Genomic DNA, 20,240 nt, shown 5'->3' with positions numbered 1-20,240 from the left:
CCTGCTGCACCACCTCAGAGCAGTGGTAACTAGAACTGGGTCACTGGACACTGCCACCTTAGCAAGTTGCAGTGATTCAGCAGCTGCTGCAGCAGTAGCCAGTTCATCCTGCAGCAGTGGGGCGACACCTCCAGCCATCCCTGCTCCTCTGCTACAGAATGCTGCGAAAATGCCAGGTGAAGGCTTTAGTTAAAATCACCAAGGTTTCAGCTGATGAATTTTATCTTGTGTTTATATATCTGAGCAGTTACTGATGTGCAACTGACACAAAGTTAACCCACAGTCACTGGACCATGTGACTGTGCTCCAGGCCAGATGATTCCATTATTTTCCCTTGAGCTGAATCCTTTCCCCAGGATGCTGCTTAGGATTTAAGTGCTGACATTTTGGTAGGGTTGCAAGCACTGTTATTATATCCTTTGTATTTCTACAGCCCATTAATTTTCACTGGAAGCAGTATTTGAAAAAACAAACAAAAAAACTCCCCACAACAAAAAAAAATCTCCCAAAACAAACCAATTCCTTTTTCTTTAGCTCCTGCTGCCCAACAATGCTCTTCCCATAGCAGATGCTCTGGCTTCATCCTCAGTGCATCCCACATATTTCTATCTTCTTTCCTGTATAACTCCAGAGATTAAACTATCTTGATCTCTGCTGAAAATCAGCTATTATTAATTCATCCTCCTTTAATACCTAGTGTTTTTAAGGCATTTTTGTGGATTTTCAGCTTTTACATCTGTAGGATGGAATTATCATTCAAGTGAAAGATTCACCCAGTGGCATTTTTCACAACAAACTTAAGCAGCAAATGCAGCTGCTGTTCTGCCAGTCTCAGACAGAGCATGAAACACCACTGCCTTGGGGGCTGCCACCAAGTTTATAACTGGACTTGTATTTTGTTGTCTTCTAAGTAAATACCTTAATTGGAAGTTAAATGCTTTTACCACTGCCTGTTAACTGTCTTTTAGGCATGCTGTCTAGTCTTTTGGGTTTTATTTCCAAGTGTTTGCAGCTCATCAGAACATCCCTGAAACACCTGGGTCATTTCTCTCTCAGCCATGCTTGATACTGTACCTATTTTTGGCCTCTGCTTCTCTTTGGTCAAAACACACTTTCCCTGCAGAGAATTTCCCTTCCCTGGACTTAAAAGATTTGAAGGAATTTGTCTTATCAAGAGCCTTAATCCAACTCCATGTAATTGGCACTATTTTTTGCATTCTGGAGTTTTTCATGGTTTTATTGCCTCTTTCACTTGCTCCTTTAAGATCACTCCTATTCACAACGATTATATAATTTACAATGCTTAGCTCATATCAGACTTACTATTTTTTCTCACAAACAGTTCATTATATCTCTAAAATGACACTGTTCATCTTTCAGAACTATTTTTTTTTGTAACCTTGCAAATCTGCCTCTTAGGATCTTCTGTGATTAAGGATTTGGTTTAGATTTCTTTCAGGAATTGCATTAATTCCACTGGTGGTACTACCTTCCCTCATACTTTCCATTATTATTTCTTGTAGTTTTTTCCCCTGTGCAAGTTTTATCTGTAGCTTTTTCTGAGAACAGTTACTTTCTTTTGCTCTCTTCTCTCATGCAGTCCTGCTCTTCTTTGTTTGGAAGTTATCAGCAGTTCTTGTGAACCAATTAAATTGGAATTCAAAGCTGGTTATGCATTAAACCATCCCTCAGCAGGCTTTTTTGGATAGCAGTTCTTGGGTATCTCACCTCAATGCTGATATCAGCTCAGCATGGTGAGAGATGGTGAGAGCTAATAATGCCAAGGGTGTGGGTTTGATCCCTGTACAGACCATTCACTTAAGACTTGGACTCGATGATCCTTGGAGGTCCCTTCAAACTCAGAATATTCTGTGTTGTGTGAATTCCAAGTGCTGCAAGACCTTACTTCCATAATTTGACAGGAAACTTTTCAGAGAAACCTTGCATTCTCATGACTTTCAGGAAAAGTTGTAACCAAGAATGGTCTGGTTTTTAACTTCATAATGATCCCTCTTTTCAATACAACTTTTTGTATTTTTTTGCCAAGTTTATTGACTTGTCATTTAACTTCAACCTGAAAGGTCAGCAGACTGCTTTGTTCCTACTCTGTATTGGCTTGAGCAGTCTTATCAGGTCCCAAGACCACAGCTTACACTGATATCCAACAAACTTGGTGGCATTCACTCCTTAAAAATCTGTAGCAAATGCTTAATTCAAGTGGGCTGCAGCATTTTAACTTCAGTAACACATTTATCTACATAATTGCATGAACAGATTTTTTACTTACACCTCTTTTAAGATATGAAGCTCATAGATAGAATGGCATCAATGTAATCACACAAAAAGACAGCAAAACCATTGTTCCAGTCACCTTTCTTTGTCTTGTAGGGTCCTCCACTGGGGTTTACGTCTTGCAAGGGGACAGACACGACCTTGGCCAGGCCAGCATTCATCATGTACTGATAGAGACGTTTGAAGGTTCTCTCACAAAGGCCCTGATGCAAAGAGAAATGGCAAAAGTCACTGCAGCCCAAAAGCTTCACCTGCTGCTGACTGTTATCAAAGGCATTCTACCACCTGTTCTTACAACACAGTATTTTGGGGTAAGATATCCATAAGAAACTTAAAAGCCTTAATGAAAGAAACTGAAACTTAGTGCAGACAGTGGGCAGAACCTGAGATGTTCCTGAGTGTGTTGTATCCCTCCAACTCTGCCACACACACAAACAGCAGCATTGGAAAAGTAAGAACTGCACAATGACATCCACTGACAAAACATTTCTGAAGCTGTGGCTGGAACAGAACTCCTCCCCCATGACAAACACCAACAGCAACTTGATCTGGTAGGTTTTTGAGATCCTTCTTTTGATATCTTACCCCAGAATTTTGTGCAACTTTAGAAGCAGGTAGTATGAATGAGGGCCTTTGATACTCGTTCTCTAGGTTCTACTGAGTGAGAATTTGAAAAGAGGAATGAATCTCACCAATTCTTCCCTCAAGTTTCCTAGTGTTTCCATCTGGTTTGAACGAGCACTTAGCATACTTGAGAGCTTCTCCATCAGAATATCATATTTGCTCCTCCTAACCAAGAAAGAGAATTATTTTACATGTAAGTATGCATATAACTTCATAAACATGAGTTGTAGCTTTAGAAACTGTCAGTCACTAGAGAAACTATGCTAAGTGTTCTCAGATTCGTTTAGGAATTCTAGTTTTCTTTTCCTCCTGTGAATAGCACATGAGATAATTTGTCTCTAGGAAAAGACCTCAAATGAGGCAACAATGACTAAGCCCAAGCTGTTACTTCACTGGCAACCCACAGAAGCACAAGTTCTAATCATAAACAAGATAGAAAAACAAAACAAAGAATTTACTAGAAACGTGTTTAAGTGAAAACAGTCCAAATTAACTGAGTGATTAGTGCTACAAAAAGAAGAGTTATGTTTACGTAGGCAGGTGACAGGCACTAGAAAAGTCCATTGTTTACAGCTCCAAGACAAGTTTTAAAGTGTCCGACATTTGGAAGAGAAGTTAATAAAGAAATTGAAAAGAGTCAATTCCGGGAAACTGATGGTTCTGTGACAACAGAACAATCCCTCATCATTGCAAAAGGTCAAAGGGTACCCAGGAGACCCTTAAACCATACCTATCAACGTGGAAGCGAGTCAGAAGTAGCAGGATTGAGTGCTGCTGTGCTCCGCTTGGCAGTCGGATGACGTGGGACTGCATCGTTATCAGACCACTTCTATCCAATACTCTCCTGTGATAATGAAGTTTTCCAGCATCCACTCTAAAGAAAAGATGGCAAGGTATCTATAGGAATAGGACTTCTGCAAACAAATTCTAATTATCCAGTACTCAGAACACTTTACCTATATTACCTATGGCCTTAGTGACACATGGCAATTTTCAAAGTGACACCTTGAAGTTAGGAAGTGCCACAATTAAGAAAACCTGTGAAATTCATTTTCATAGTTAATCCAATTAAACAGAGAAATACCTCTGATTTTAACCTAGAGCCTTTATACACAGAGTATCATGACATGGGTTGATGAGGCAGTTGAATCAGCATTGTATCCCCATGCCCTCCTTTCCCGTCCTCTCTTTCTAACTCGTGGCTATGCTGCAGTCACTGCCCTCCCTGTAACAGCTCTGGTATTCATCTCCCTCCTTGGTGAGCTGACTTGGGCCACCAAACTGACAGAAAAGCATCCATAAAAGTTTTCCTCTCTGTCCCCATCATCTTAGTTACCTACAAGAGCTTCTTAAGTGGCAAAAAACCAATGCCAGGTGGTGTGCAAGCTACAACCCATGTATGTCCTAAAAGCAGTGAATCCTTAGAGCAATGCTGATGTTCTCCAGAACTTCAGAACACATCCAGAAGTTCCTAAGAAGGTGTGTAATGCTCTTCCATCAGCAAAATACACGGTCTAGTTTGGGAGCTGGTAACTCAGGCTCCCACTCAATGGAGGAGATGTCATACAGGCAGATGCTGCAGACAAAAGGCAGCCATCCAAGAATCCCCTCAGAACTCGTGCAAGATACTTAGCCAGCAATTTAGAAAAGGAAATTAAAATCATTTTTCCATCTCAAATTTGAAGAAAAAGTTATTTAGAAAAAGCAGGAACTTCCACAAATTTGAAACCTGTGTATTGACCCACCGGACAAATTTTTGGCTCTCAGAAAATATCAGGAAGGATAACAAACTCAAGGATAAGTCCAGTTCTAGCAAACAGGCTCCCAGAACTAAGTACTCCTGGTAGTAAGGATGAAACACTACAGATGAGAGTTCAAATCAATACACAGGAATATTTAAAAACAACTTTAGATTTAATCCACAGAGCAAGATACAAACTTACTTGAAAGCCCCACTGTGAAGGTCCCTCTGAAGCTCTCCCTGCCACCGAGCTCGGCCCAAGCGCTCCAGAATGCAGTAGGAAAAGTCAGGGAGTTTCAAGTCAGGGTCCCCCTCCCAGCCTATTAAAGCTCTGTAACGCTGCTCTTGGGAAGCAACAATGACTAATTTCTCTCCCCATCTAAGAAACAGAAGGAAAAGTAATGTATTGTTATTGGCTCCATAAAAATAGAGAGATCAATGCCTTTCTCTCCACAAATACCATTCTTGACATAATCTGTACAAACTGAGCAAGGACTAAATTTCAAAACTTAGAAATATTTTAATGCCAGATATAAGGATTTCACTCACTTTTCAACAGCTTCTTTGTAAGTATAACAAGGCTGCAAATCTTTCTTCCTTATTTGATCAGTGATATCTACTCTCTCTTTAAAATATTGGCAGGAACCTTGTATGCCATCTTTGTTATCCAAAATCATGTGGACAGGATAAATATCATCTGAAGAAACAGGATCTCTTTTGGATTCCAATATTCCTGTTTCAAGGTCTATTTCTTCATATCTGAAATAAAAGCAAAGAGCCAACATTTAACCAAGCAAGAAGAAATACAAGATTGTCACAAACAATGCTGATACCTCTAAGAAGTATCTTGGAAGAATGAAGCTCCTTTGAAACCTCCAAACTGGAAAAACATGAAGAGCAGAGCTGCACTCCTCAAGCATGACCAAACCTTTTCAGCATGCAGGAGATAGAAGGAGGCAAATGCATTATTTAATCTTTGAAAGGTCAAGCATATGAGAGTAAGAAAAGTAGTGGGAATACGAGAAACATGCAGTTCACAGGTACGTCCACCCTGCTGAACCAGGACATACAAACTCTGCCTGTACCTAAGCAGAAAGCAGTCATTTGAATGGAAATCAAGTCAGGACTCAAAAAATTCTCCTAAATCATAGAATCATCAAAATTGGAAGGGACTTTTAAGATTATCCAGCTATCCACCAGCACTACCACTGTGACCCCTAAACCCCATCACCCAGCGCCAGGTCTTAAAGCCCTCCATGCATGGTGCCTTCACCACTTCCCTGGGCAGCCTATTCCAATGCCTGACCCCCCGAACAGTGAAAATTCTTTTTATAATATCTAAACAGCAGCTCAGAGCCACCCTCGGCCCTGCCTGCTGCCACCGGGCGCCAAAGTGCTGCTGCAGAAAAGCCGGGGCGAGAAGGGGCAGCCCGGCAACCGGGCCGGGTTTAGCCGGCAGTGAGCCCGGGTTTAGCCCGGCGACCAAGCCCATGTTTCGCCCAGCAACCAGGCCCGGGTTCCCCGGCGGACGGGGGCCTGTGTCGCCCCCGGTCGCTGCCCTCACCGGTCGTGCAGGCGGAGCGGCGGGCGCGGCCGGGGCAGGAGGTAGAAGCGCACGTCGGGCTGCGCGCTGAGCGCGGCCCAGAGCAGCTGCTGCGTGTCGGGCTCCAGCGGCAGCGGGAAGGGCGGCGAGCGGGCGGCCAGGCGGTGCCAGAGCGCGGCCACGGTGATGCCGTCCAGCCCCTCCAGGGCCACCTCGTCCAGCAGCGCCCACAGCGGCTCCATCGCCTCCATCCCCCGCCGCCGCTTCCGGGCCCGCGGCGCGCAGGAACTGACGGCGGCGGCGGCGCGACCGTCGCCAGGGAGACCGAGCAACAGGCCCGGCCCGTGCCGCGCCGCCGGGGGTTGTGTCTGCCCGGGGCCGTGTCCGGGGTCCGTGTCTGCCCGGGGGCCGTGTCCGGGGTCCGTGTCCGGGGACTCTGCTCCGGGATCTCCGTCCGTCCGGGGTCTCTCTCCCTGGTCCGTATCCGTCCGGGACCTCTGCCCGGGGGCTGTGTCCCGGGTCCCTGTTCGTCCGGGAGCTCTGTCGGGGGTCAGTGTCCATCCCGGCTCCTCTGGGGGCTCTGTCGGGGGTCATTGTCCGCTGGGGGCTCTGTCCGGGGGTTCTCTGCCGGGTCCGTGTCCATATGGGGCCTCTGTCCCGGCTCCGTGTCCGGCCTGGGGCTGTGCCCGCGGCTCCTCCGCGCTCCCCCCGTGCCTCGGGCCGGGGCCGGGCTCTGGCAGAGCTGCCCCGCGGTCGGTAAGACACAAAACACGGGGTTCTCTCTTTGGTACAGAGCTCAGCGAAACGTGCTGGTGGCACATTTAAACTTCTGAGAATGTAGAGCGCACCCCCGCACAACTTAGCAGCTGCGGCTTGGCGAGGATTGCTGGAAAAACTCAGGTTTCCTGAATGGCAAGCCAGGTAAAATCTTTAATTAAACACTTTATGGATATACGGCCTCTGCAGTGAATAAGCTGTAGGATAAACTGACCTAACGAGTAGTAGCAGCTCAGAGAATTCCTTCCACAGCTGGGCTTTGGGCACAGCCCTTCAGCTGTGCCCCAGGGTTGTCTTGCTTGCCAGGTCTGGGATTATAAACTTGTTATAGCATATGCCTTCCACTTTCAGTGTTTTTTGGTTTTTCAGTAGATTGTGAAGGGTTCTGAAAAATAAGTAAAACAACCACTGTTCCCTCTGTTCTTCAGGAGCTTTATTTACAGGCCTGACAGCTTTATGCGTGGTTGAAGCAGGAATGTTTTTCAGTTTATAGCCTTCTCATCTACTGAGGGTGCAAAACCAGTGGTACTCCATATAAATCATTCAGTGTGACCATTATATTCTCATTTCAGGTTTATGTTAAGACATGGTGACTGACTTTGATGAAAAACATGACGAATATTTAATATCCCTTCAGCAGAGAAACCGGTAAGATTCGCATTTGTTACCACTTTGGGTGTGAAATATTTGCTGTACTGTATCAAATATCAGCAGCTGTGATGCAAAGTCTGACTTGCTGTGCCTTAAAACATTCAGGTGTTTCTCTCTTTTTCCCTTTGTTTGCTAAAAATTCTTATTTCCAAAGGAGATCACAATGTTTCTTCAGCATTTGAAATATAAATACATTTATTAATAAAATAGTTACTTTTTCCATGGCTGACAGGGAAGATTTTTGTTTATAGAGCAAGAGCTTGTAGATTCAGAAGTAACTGGCAGCTTGTGCTGTGTGAGGACGTAGTTATGAGGCACAGTTGTTATGTTGTCAGAAGTACAGAAAAGTGGGAAATAAGGACAATCCAGGTTGCCTTTAAAACTCCAGTGTCTTTCAGACAAGTTTCAAACATTTTTTTTCCTCTTTGTTCATGTGTTCTGTTGCTATAGCCTGGACAGATGAACTTTGTAGCTTAATTTGGAGGAGCCTACAGAACTTTCTTGCTGGATTCCTTCCTTTACCACAAGCCATAAGGTTTCTAATCAAATTCTATAACAAACTGGTTTGGTAAAAAGACCTTGAAGGCCACAATTATGTTAAAAGACCAGCCAATTTTTGCGACCACAGGTTTCTTTTCTGTATAGTATCCTAAAGCAGTTTTGGAAAGGGATAAAGCCAGTTTATTTAATGGTTAAACCAGCTTGTATCCTTGATATCATAGCTCTAATCCTGACTGCTGGGGACATTCTCTTGGGAAAAGGTGATTTGTGTCAGACACGTGGGGGACATTGGCTTGTGGATTGATCCATGCTGGAGTCAGAGGGAAACCAGGTGGTGCAGGGGAATGCACAAATTGTCACCCACGTGATGCCGACCTCCTGGCCTCCATGTCACCTGTCCAAAGGAATTAGCATGGACTGGGTATAACCCATGGTGAAAGGAGAGAAGATGAGAGTTGGAAGAGGGAGAGGAGCTGTTTCACTGAAGCTGAGCCCATGGAAGGGCATTATTTTGATATTTTAACCGGCCTTTAGTTTTCTGGTATTGGCTGGAGGCTTTCTACCTCCAGTTTCAAAACACAAATAATCATTTTTTATTCTTGAAAAGAGTTCAACAATTTTTAAGCTTTTTGAAATTCTAAGTGAAATTCCTTAAAATTCTTAAGAAAGGTTAAATGTGCAAAATACCAAATGGAGAAAATAATGTGAAATAAGAAATAACATGGAAAAAAATCTCAGAAAGGAAAAGCCTGGTCAAAGTTAATCTGCCACAGTGTGTGGATGCTCATACACACATTGCAGAACAGGAACAGACCCTGGAAGGTGTATTCTGAAAGGGTTACTTGAACTGGGAACATATTTTTCAGGTTAGTGACATGGTGTGTTGTTGTATTTATTGCTGATCTGACCATCTGTGCACACGCTGTGCAGGGATGAATTATTGTCCTTTCTCCTTCAGGCTGCAGGAACGGTTAAAAAAAAAAGATCCCGTGCAAATTAAACTGGAGCAGTTGGAAAAAGGATTTTCTCTGTATGTAAATGGAGCTAACTCAGAGCTGAGGAAGTACCGCAGGAAAATCACCCCACACAGCTTCCTGAAAAACAGGCCCAAACCCACCAGGACAAAGGGTGAGTGCCATGGGAGCCGGGCAGAGGCTGCACCAGAGCTGGAACTCACTCAGGGAGGTCACTGGCCAGGCTGTGATCCAGGGGCAGCCCCACTGGGGCTTGGTGGGATGAAATTCCCTGGAAACCGGAGTGCTTAAGCTGGTTGTGTGTAAGGAATGGTCTCTGCAACACCCTATCAATGTTTCACTTGATCCGTCATTAATTCCAACATTTAACTTTCCTGCCTCTTCATTATTTAAACAGCTCTAACTAAAAGTAGAAGATTAGAAATGTATATAAATTGTCAGTGGAAAATAATGATATACCTTTGACACATAACACTATTAAGAGGATTTAAGATCTGATGGACTTCAGTGTTATCCAAGTCTGGTGTCCTGAGGACAAATGACATCTGATGACATAGGCAGTAATCAAATTATATCCAGTAATAGCTTCATTAAGCTCATAAATTACATTTAAGCTATAATAGTTGTCTTAAAAAGACAGCTAATCTTTATTTAAATATTTGAAGTAAAGAAAATAGACCGTTTTTTCCTAGTGATTAGTTGGCTTTATGGAAAAATGGGTATTTTGTTTCTAATTTAAGTCTGTCATCGAGAGCAGTGCAGTGACAGGAATAATTTTGCATGCATGAAAGTATAAAGCATGAGCTTACTGGCCTTCTAATCTATTTAGCATAATGAAAAGAAAGTTGATTTTACTGAATCCCTGTGTAAAGCAGTTTATCAGCCTTAGTCAGTTATGTTCACACTTGCTGCAACCTATCTCAGAGTGTTTTTTAATATGTGATAACCTGCTTAAGCTTAATTTTCACCTAAAAATGAAGACAAAGAGTTAAAAAAGTTACCTAGTATGATAATTCATTGATTGAAAGTTCATTAATCTCAACAATACTGGAAACTAACTATTCCTTTAATAACTGTTCCAAACATGGCTCTAACTTAATCTCTTTAATTTGTTTTCCTGCTACACTGGGCACACACTACTCGTTTCCAGGCTGAGGTGTGTTCAGCTTAGCTGTCTGCTGTATAATTTCCTGCAGGTTGTATGGGATGGTGATGAGGAATCAGCTTGTCACCTGGTTCCACTGTTCTCTGTGAAAATGAAACCTTGTGTGTAATGATGCAAAAATGTTCATGTTCTTCAGTTCTGGGAAATGGTGGAAATTGGGTGCTCTGTCACACAGGGCTGATAAACCTTCAGGTAGCTAAAGAGGGTGTAAATCAACGTCTTGGACTTTTTGCTCCAAAAATTGTGAAGGGATATTGTGGCAGCAGCTCTAGTGGAACTCTGTCAAGAGAAATTTCATCTTAAAGATCTTAGATTATGTCTAAGCTTAACGAAAATTCTTTATTTTTATGGTCCCTTAATGCCTTTTGGTTCAGTCAGGGTAGGATACATATCTTGTGAATCTCTAAAGACTTCAGTTGCAGTCTCTGTTCCTTTCCTCAACTCCATCAATTAGAGACTGTAGCACCATCTCTGCAGAAGATTACTCAGTGTTTTGCTGTTTCTTAACTCTCCAGTGGTGTTGTTTTAAACACATGAAGCTGCAGTGAAAGATACCAACTGAACCAACATCCTGTCATTTTTCCTCTTCCGTTTGGTTTTGCTGCTGGAGTCCAGAATGGGAGTCACTGCTGGTCTGTATGAGCTTCTTGCCTGGGGGTTCTACCTTAGCAATTCTGTGGTCTCTTTCATTTCTAGACATTTCTTCTCAATGATTGAATATGATTTTACTTACAGAAATGATTCCTAGCTGAGATACAGCACTGAGTTTTCTTCCCTATCCATCTCCCCTGAGAGTTATTGCATCATTTATTACTTCTAAAGCATCCATCTATAGGATTAGTCTTCATTGAAAGATTAGGAGTGGGTGATACTTAATAATCCAGAATGGGCATAAATCCCTCTTTCTGGTTCCTGAAAGTGTCATCATAAATCTATTTGTCAGGACTATTTTCTTTGTGTTCCCTAGGAGTAATTACTGATAATAGTGATTGATAAAGTTTCTATGCTTAGGATTGGTAATGAATTAAAGTAAATGATGGGTTGTGGGGTAGTGAAGCTGGGCTCTAGGTGTGCTGTCATTTCTTTGGGTCTATAACCCACACCTAGTTTCACAGCTATGTTTGTTGTTCCAGTCAATGTCTGTGTGGTCACAAATATGTGGTTTGAGGGTAGTGTGGGCTCTCCTTGGATTAGGACTAATATTTTGAGGATGTATTTCTCAGTCCTTCCCTACTCAAATAGGCACTGACAGCTCAAGTCTCTGAGGGAATGACACTGGTGGACCTGTTCTGTGTGCCCAAATGGGTACTGGTTGGTATTCACATCCCATCCATCCCATGGGAAGGATATTTTTGTTCCAAAGTAATGTTGGTTGCACAGATGACTCGGTCAGCTGTATCAGCCTCTGCCTGGGATTTGAATTACCATTTTTCCTGGCTTAGTGAGACCTGGTCACATGAATCCATCACTAAGTAGAGTAATGGAATTGTGGAATTGGGGAGGACCTTAAAGCTCATCTTGCTCTATCCCCTGCCATGGGCAGGGACATGTTCCACCATCCCAGGTTGCTCCAAGCCCTGTCCAACCTGGCCTTGGACACATCCAGGGATGGGGCAGCCACAGCTTCTCTGGGCACCCTGTGCCAGGGCCTCATCACCCTCATAGGGAACAGTTTTTTTCTAACGTCTAGTCTAACTCTACTCTCTGTCAGTGTGAAGCCATTCCCCCTTGTCCTGTCACCCCTGACTTTTAGAGTCTCTTCAGACACTCAAGCAATTCTGAGGATGAAGCACTCAGCAGTGGTAGCATGAGTCCTGCCATCTCCCCCTTTCCTGCTTACATCTGCAGCACACGAGGGACTTCTGGGCAGTTGCTTTGCAGAGATGGATTCTCAGAGAGTGGAAGGGAAAGGTGCTTCCAGTTCTCTCCCAAAGCACTGACTGAGTCCAGCCATGCTTCTCACAGTGTAAGCTCAAGACAGTTCACTCTCAGTGCCAGAAGAGCCTGTAGCAATCAGCCCCAATGCTAACGACTCAAAGGATTTCTGGTGTTACTTGGGAACAGCCTACTGGAGTAGCAGGAGCCCTAGTTGGAAGGGCTGTTTCTCTTCCTTGGAGCAGTCCTTTCCTTTTCCCCTCTGTGTTTAGTCCTGTTTTGGGCCTATGAGACAGAGAGATACTTTGTGCTGGAGCAATACAACGACATCCTGTTGCTGCTCTGTAATGTTGTGATCACTCCAAATGGACATAAGCAAACACTGTTCCCCCAGGATGGTCCTACCCCAGGCCTGTTCCCTCCTGGCTGCTTGGACCAGCTTTTATGCAGTTTCCTGGTGAACCAGATTGCCCAAGGGCCTACAACTAAAAGGAATCTTTGATGTTTTCCCACAGTTAAAACTTGTCATATCAATTCTCTGAACAGGTCACTGCACAGGTGCATGGAGGGTTGTCCAACCCCCAAAGAAGAAAATGTGGTATTGAGAGCTGTAATGAGCAACCTGATTTAATTCTGAAGTAAGCCCTGCTTTGAGTGGAAAGCTGGACTCGGTGACCCCAGAGGTTCTTTCCAAATTAAATCTTTCTGTGATTCTATGACCTTTGTAGGACAATTGCTTCTTTTATTGGTAGTGCCAGTTCCTGCAGCCTTAGGGTGACCATTAAATTATGGCTTAAAGAAAAAAGGTTTTGCATCAGCTGTTTTTCTCCACTGAGAAGAAATGGAAGCTGTAAATCTGTCTTGGCCATAGGAAATGAGATGCCTTTATTTAGGATGCTACTGAGAGCGTTGATGTTGCCCTTGTTCCATTGAGGACGCTGATGTGACCTGCAGGTTTGTTTGTCTCTCTCAGTCAAAGCATCTTCTCAAAATCCATTCTTCCACTCTAAGCTGGGGCCATTTCCAGCACAGGGACCCTTAATTCTCCTTGACCATACAGAGATTTTTTGCAGAAGTCCCTGAACTAACTCTTCCTTGCCTTAGAAATGAAGGCTAATGGTTGTTTGTCCTTAATTTATGGCTTATACATTAAGAATCCTCTGCACAGTATGTTAAATACCTAATAGATTCTGTTTAATCTGTTAATACCTTATGTTTCCTTAATTTTGAGAATAGATACACACAATTCCTTTGTAAACCCAGCATATCACCTGTTGTTCACCAGAGCCCCGTCTGTCAGTCTGCCTTTGGTAGTTGGGTTCTGGGCTCAGTTGGCTTCCTAGGAGAGGTTACTTTCTACCCAGCTGGGGGTCAGGATGGTGTGCACCCCTGTTCTAGAATGTATTTCTGTATTTTCATAGCAAAAAAGGTGGGGCTTCCCCTACTGTTAAGCTATTGTATCTTAAAAGAATTTATTCTCTTAAAAACACTTGATGATAACTGCCCCTGAAGAGGTTCAAAACTCCTGCTGCTAGAACTGGCCAGGATCTGATGTTGGATGTCTTTGCAGTTGTTGATTCCATTCACATGTCAGATTCACTCTTCTGTCCTCAGTTGGGGGGGAAAACAAAAACCCACAAACCCACGAAGTAAGGTGTATGTTTACTGTCTAATACTGTGTTTCTGCTTTCTGTCTCCTGTCTTCTAATTCTTGTGTGCCCCTGGTGAAGAAGCAGCCCAGCTAGAAGAGAGTGGGCTGCCAGAACACAGCACTCAGACTGCCCCAGGCAAGATACAACGCAGGAATTGGCTTCAGGTATGGGGCAGGTGGAAGAAATGGGGCTTTGAACTAATTCTTAGGTTAAAAATAACTTTAGGGGAAATTGGTTGCAAGCGGTACAGAGTGGGCAGCTGGGACTCTCATAGAGACTGAGTGGCTTGGTCTGGACACTGACAACATGAAATGCTACCCTGCCCAGATTTTTGTCTGCTTGGAAGCCTAAAGAGGCAAATCTCATTGAAAGGGTTTGGTTTCAGTGACATTCATCACAGAAACTTTTGTAGCCTGGACATGATTGGCTCAATGTGTCCTCCAGCAGAGTAGCTGCTGCTGGATATCTCTGATGGCACCCTAAGGAATTTATCTAGTGCAAAGGATGGAGAAACTCATTTTGGAGAGACATCCCTGGCTGTTACTGCTGTTCTCCACCCTGCAACAGGATTGAGGGACAAAGAAATGTAATTTGCATAATTTGAGTTGTAATTTGTGATAAATTCTTGTAGATCATAAGAGAGGGAAATGCATCTAGATAATAAAAATATCCTATCTATAAGAAATTTGGAGCCATCAGCTACATAGTTGTTGCTTCACCAGAGAAACCATTAGAAGAGAAACCCATTTTCTTTTGGCCTAAAGAAGGATCTGAGTTAACCTGTCAAGGACTTAATTAAAAGAATAAATGTGAATTCAGAACAATGGAGACATGTCACCTAAGTAATTACTTGATTAGCCATTGGCCTGGCTGGATGTCCAGTCTGTGCTTGAGTGATTGGATCAGAGGTCTGTGCCAGCGTGGATCAAGTGTTTCTGCTAGGCAGGTTTTCTTTTCTTTCAGAAAATACTGCACATTGAAGCTTTAAGGCTGCATTACTCTATTTACCACCTTTACTGCTTAGCTGAGTTCATTTTCTCAGCTGCTGTTTCTCCCAGTAGATCTCTGCTTACATTATGGCCTGTCAGGACTTCTTTGCTAAATTTGCCAGATGTGTGGCTCTGTACTAAAACGTGGTTGCTACTTGGGCCTAGCTTAGGATGATTCCTTAAGTCTTTTGTCCAGGTGGATGGGAGGATAGGAATTATCGTGTCCTAATGAACAACTGGAATTATTAAGCTAAGGAAAAGTGCAACCACAAGACTGAGAAGGAGGTCGTGCCTCAATAGCAGTTTCCTTTGCCAGTGATTTTCCGTGTGGATTTTTTTGGATAACGAGAGGACCCAGCAATTCCTGGCCAAACCTGTCAAACTTCGGCTGTGCTAAGGGATGCTGCAAGGGGGAAAGATAGACTTACTGAAAGAATTCACCCAAGTTGTCTTAGGATATTCTCTCTGGGACATCTCTGCCCCTGGCACTTAGAAAATGCTAGAGGAGTGTATGAACAACAGAGAGCAAGGTTTAATATCACTGCCCACTCTGGGCACAGCAGCAGCAGCAGGTGGGGAGTTTGACCAGGGCTGTTAAACCATACCTCAAGGGCCCAAAGGTGAGCTCAGGGAGGACAGAAACCTTCTCTGGAACAGAGGGGAAAAGCAGTTCTTGATCATGGAATTGTTATATAAAGTGTGATGGTTACTCCTTTTGTACCACTGATATGCAACAGAAATCTGATTCCTTTGAATGTTTCTGTTGACAGAAAACTGTGGCGATCAAAACAGAAAGGGGGGATAAACTCTACATTAAACCATCTCTGGAGTACTCTGACGATTTTGAACCTTATGAAAGCTTGAGTGTGCAGAGCAGCAGTGATGATGGTGATGCTCCTCTCTCCCAGGTACAATTGGCAGTTGCCTTCTGTTGTTCATGGCAGTATTGTTTGAAATGTGAACCCAGGTATCAGCCTCAGCTGGAGCATCCAAACCCAGTATGTAGTGGTGTCTTCATTAGAGAATTTTGCTTTGATGAGACGTGACAAAAAGAAGGAAAAAATAAAAAGTAAAGCTTCTTGGAAAATCAAATCTCAGTCAGCAACACTACAAAATGTTAAACCTTATTTTTAGGAGGTAGAATATTGTCTCTGTTAGGTTGAATCTAGGTATTTCCTGCAAGGAGCCTGTTTCAGTTCACTTAATGGTTGTCCAGGTGAACATCACTCCTGGGTGTCAGGTTAGAGAAAGCTGAAACAACAGCTTTTTGTCCCTTTAGGTTAGTCTTTAAATAATGATGCTAAAATTGTTGCATGTCATTGTTTTACCTAACAAAAATCAGACTAAAGTTTTGAAAATGTTATAATCAATGCAGTTGCTTTGCATCAAGGATTGTTGTTATATTGACTGTGCAGCCTTCCATTTGATCACTAATTGCAGTTTGTTCTAGCACACTTCACAAATGTGAAAGAAAACAAATAATGAACAAAAATTCATGAATGTTTTTCTGCCTAACTAATTAACGACATAAATAAAGCTTTTCTGGGTAGTGGAGTAGCATCTATATATGAAACTGTTTACAGATCTTACCACTGATATCAGACAAAATTCCCAAGCATATTTTCCTAGCTGCATCTTTCTCTCGTTCCTATATTGCTCTTGAATTGATGATTATTTTTTGCTCTACAAACTGGTAACTTGTTTACACTGATGGATATTTATATCTTTTATGTGTTTTTAATGGTAAGCCAATAATTTCAAAACAACCCCCCACTTTTCCTTTTCGTCAAGATAGAAATAATTTTGATTTTGCTGAGGCTGTAATGTGGTTTTTTTAGTGTCTTGTTACAATGCAGATGCAGAGGTTTCAAATGAAAAGAAAGCTTGTACAATTTCCTGTCAAAGAGCTGGAAATATTAGTTTTGACTGTCATAAAGACATGCTCGATATCAAGGCTCAGGTTGCTTATAAACCCTCTTTTGAACCTGACTTTGTCTGCTCTTTGTAATATATTTCTGTCAACATGGATTTCCTAACAAGTGTAATCTGTAGCAGCTTGAAGCTTTCATTGCAAACTGAATATACACTGTCACAGTTCATTTGTACCTAAGTTAGCTTCAGGTTTTCATTTTATACAGTTTGCTTACCTATATTTATCTCAAAACTCTTAATACCAACAAAGCAGGGGGGGAAAAAAAGCATTTAAGAGATGCAAGGTCTTTTCCTTTTGCATTCATAAAAGCACACAACTCTCCAGCATCATCTGTGCTGTTTGTGGTGCATGATGAGAGAGGCAGGGCAGTTTTTTCCACAGTCAATTTCAAAATAGGTTATTTTTTGCATAAAATCCTGTTACAGTGTGTCCATTTCAAAAAACTCCATGCAAACTGGGAGCTTAGCCCGTTTGACCCCAACTCTTTTTCTACTGGTTTTTGAAGTACAGATGTGTACAAGGCAGGACTATTATCATCTTTCGAGTGCTTAAAAAGGAGTTGCTGCTACATGAGCTTGACAGTCTTGTGAAGGCATTTGGAAATTCTGGATTGCAGCTACTCTTCAAATAGCAAGGCACAACTGTGAGACTGCACAAATATATGCCTTTGCTCTCCCCCTTACTTGCTTTTTGTAACTTACTCCTAAAAATTGGTTTTGCACATAAAAACTCCTTGGTCTACAGAATGTTCCTGCTGGATACTGATGAGAAGGAGCACAGGAGTTGTGGGATGATTTTTCTTTACAAGCCCTCATCAAAGGAGCCAAGATGTAACACAGGAATGTGAATGTTTTTAGCTGCATTACAGCTCCGAGTTCATGAGAAGATTTTTCTTTCTCCTGGGGAGGAAGAGGCAGCCACTCTGGTTTATTTTAAAATACAAGTTTGAGCTTTTCTGACAGATGTGTTTATATTGTACCAGGAATTGAGAAGCAGCTTGCAGTGCAGTATGGAAGAGGAAAGGATGAAAGAAGACTCCCTTAGTGATGATTATGACTCTGTTGAAGAGGATGTGTTTTCAGAGCCATCTCCCACCGAGGAAGCAATTACAGGCTTTGAAGGCCTTCAGCTGGATAGCAGTGGGGCACTGCAGAAGGAAGGTTCTGAACATCAGGATGCTGGGAGATGCTCTGGCCTTGATTCTGGTGCCTTGACTGTGCTGGAGTTCAACCAGGATCAAAGCAGTGAGTCTGTGTCTTTCACACTACTACAGTGCTACAATAACAATTCCTTGAGGGAATTTTTTAAGGGAATAGCTGGTTGATCATTAGGAGTTACTCCATACCCTCCTAAGTTCTCATGCTCTTCAGCAAACCTGTTGTTTTGATCTCCTCATTTGGGAGACTTGCATCGTCTTGTACTTCATAAAAAATTTTTTTGCAAAGCCAAAGACCCAGCACTGGTTAATGCACCTGCATCACCATGTCTGGACACTGGAACTAAGATTGTCTCAGACTGTCTGTGATATTTCTCAAGAAATTATCATGTTTTAAAATATATTTTTGAACCGTTTTTGCACTAATTCAGGAAGCCAGATCTTCCCAGTCTCGACTTTATTTCACATCCAGGGTGCTGGATACTTGTCACAGTGTGGGCTGTAATTGACATGAGCCCCTTCTTTTTGTCTCTTTTTGTCTCTTTTTGTCTCCTTTGGAGACCTCAGTGTCCAAACCCACAACCAGTCATTAGGTCTCAAAGATGTTTTTAACAAAGGGTGGAGAGTTCAGGCAGAAACCAGACCTAGAACTACCTTCAGTAGTTCTCAAAATTCCCTCCCTGCTCATTTCAGGTACAGTAATTGGTTTTGGTTTTTTGGTTTTGTTTATTTTACTTCTTTTTTTTTTCTTTTCCTAATCCATAGTTAATTGCATAAATTAAGAGGAACAATCTTTGAATAAATTAAATAGAGGAGTGTTCCTTTCATTATCATAGATGTGAGTGGAGTGTGAATGGGGAGAAGGGCAGAAGAAGAGACAGGAACAAGGGATGGAGCTGCAGTGAGAGCAAGATCTCTGGGAGAGTGCATGACTTTTTGTCCAGAGGGAAATTTCAAAGCTGTGATGGAAGCAATAGAGGCATTAATAATTCTCAGATCAAAAAGTGAAGAAGTACTTATATGAACTATCCTAAGCAACCCTCTCCCCCTTTGAAACTTCTAAACAAGACAGCATTTGAGTCTGTATTTTAAGAATTTACTTTGGTATAACTGTATTAACGAGTGATTCAGGACTTCTCTTTTATTTTTGCTTTTCTTGACAGTAATGCAGGTAAATATCTGGCAGAGATGAGATGTATTGGTACATTATAATACTATTTTTATTTTGTTTCACTGAGTTAGTGCCAGCCATGCATATGTGCTTCTACATCAATAGAACAGTGTCAGTGAAAGGGAGGGAAATCATCACTTCAGCTATGCCAACATAATTAAAGTGGCAAAACTTCAGCATTTAAAATCCAATAATTTTTCCTGGGCTGGCTGCTTCCATGTAACTTAAAAGTTTGTCATTTCTGTTTCCTCTTTATCTTGCAGAAGTGAAGCCAGTGCGAGTTCTCTCAGCCAAAAGAAAGGACAGTGCTGAGGTGTACATTCCTGTCAAACCAGTCATGCTGAAAAATGAAGTCACTCGGCCACTTTCTGCTGAGTTCTTGCACCAGGACAGACATGAAATAATTTGTTCTAGTAAGAAATAAGAATATATGATGCCAATAAGGAGAGTTTTCATGCTTTTTCCCTCTCTGGCTCAGATGCAATTTCAGCACACATCTGTCATTAAGTGATTTTTTTAGCTGTCACTCCCCTGCCTGTTTTCTTTTAAGTGGAATTTTCTGTGCTTTTGTTGTTGTTTTTAACACCTTGAGTGTTCTGACTTCAGTGAAATTGTGATAAAGTATAAAATCCTGTATACTTTAATCTTCTGCCACATCTTTACTATTTTCCTTCTCTTTCTGCTTTCACAGCACAAGATTTTCCCTCTCCATTTCAGTCCTTGTTCAGTACTTGCTCTGTGTTTCCCACTTCCCTCAGGGAGATCTGTTCCCTGTGGTATTAATGGAAATGTGTGTTCTCCCAATCAGCAGTTGATGTTTGGTGGAAGAGTTTAACACAGCACATTTGTAACAATACAAAATTCAGAGTTCTCTACCACAATAAAGGCACGGTTTTCCACAGCATGACAAAAGAGCTCTGTGGCTGCTTGGGACTGTACTTGAATTACACTGAGATCAGGCTGCAGTGCTGGGTAGATATGCCAGTATCTAGGACCATACTGGAAAATATTTTTCCTGGGCTGGAGACATAATTTGAAGCCACTGCTGTTTGTTCTAAAAATCTACTGCTAAGGTGTGGTCTTTACCTGGGGAAAAACCCCAACAAAACACACCAAACCCCAAATGCCAGGGCTGAAGTCATGACTGCAGCTGTAGTTCAGTGCAGTCCTTAACTGAACAAGTGTGATCAGCTTGA

General features: G+C 42.4%; 2 protein-coding genes across 7 annotated transcripts in view; one reads left to right on the top strand and one right to left on the bottom strand.

The window, feature by feature from the left end:
• The window catches only part of GTF3C1 (general transcription factor IIIC subunit 1), a 38,106-nt gene extending 31,626 nt beyond the window's left edge, over positions 1-6,480 (bottom strand). For both annotated transcript variants that reach the window (XM_032125519.1, XM_032125520.1), the window contains exons 1-6: positions 6,222-6,480; positions 5,207-5,416; positions 4,860-5,036; positions 3,647-3,790; positions 2,985-3,081; positions 2,372-2,495 (exon numbers count right to left, since the gene is read on the bottom strand). In XM_032125519.1, the coding sequence (XP_031981410.1) occupies positions 2,372-2,495; positions 2,985-3,081; positions 3,647-3,790; positions 4,860-5,036; positions 5,207-5,416; positions 6,222-6,451 (982 nt within the window). In that variant the 5' untranslated portion in view covers positions 6,452-6,480. The remainder of the gene's footprint in view (positions 1-2,371; positions 2,496-2,984; positions 3,082-3,646; positions 3,791-4,859; positions 5,037-5,206; positions 5,417-6,221) is intronic.
• Positions 6,481-6,504: 24 nt separating this feature from the next.
• KIAA0556 (KIAA0556 ortholog) overlaps positions 6,505-20,240 on the top strand; it is a 59,540-nt gene continuing 45,804 nt past the window's right edge. Inside the window, exons 1-8 of one of the 5 annotated variants that reach the window (XM_032125524.1) lie at positions 6,505-6,589; positions 6,994-7,121; positions 7,550-7,625; positions 9,088-9,257; positions 13,874-13,959; positions 15,555-15,692; positions 17,700-17,961; positions 19,308-19,457. In XM_032125524.1, the coding sequence (XP_031981415.1) occupies positions 7,564-7,625; positions 9,088-9,257; positions 13,874-13,959; positions 15,555-15,692; positions 17,700-17,961; positions 19,308-19,457 (868 nt within the window). In that variant the 5' untranslated portion in view covers positions 6,505-6,589; positions 6,994-7,121; positions 7,550-7,563. Of the gene's footprint in view, positions 6,750-6,993; positions 7,122-7,549; positions 7,626-9,087; positions 9,258-13,873; positions 13,960-15,554; positions 15,693-17,699; positions 17,962-19,307; positions 19,458-20,240 lie in introns of all 5 variants that reach the window. The other 4 variants (XM_032125523.1, XM_032125526.1, XM_032125522.1 and 1 more) reach the window with 4 other exon arrangements.

The sequence above is a fragment of the Corvus moneduloides genome, chromosome 16, assembly GCF_009650955.1.
Source record: "Corvus moneduloides isolate bCorMon1 chromosome 16, bCorMon1.pri, whole genome shotgun sequence".
NCBI lineage: Eukaryota > Metazoa > Chordata > Aves > Passeriformes > Corvidae > Corvus > Corvus moneduloides.
Note: the sequence above shows the minus strand (reverse complement) of the source record. Positions and strands in the feature narration are given on the sequence as shown.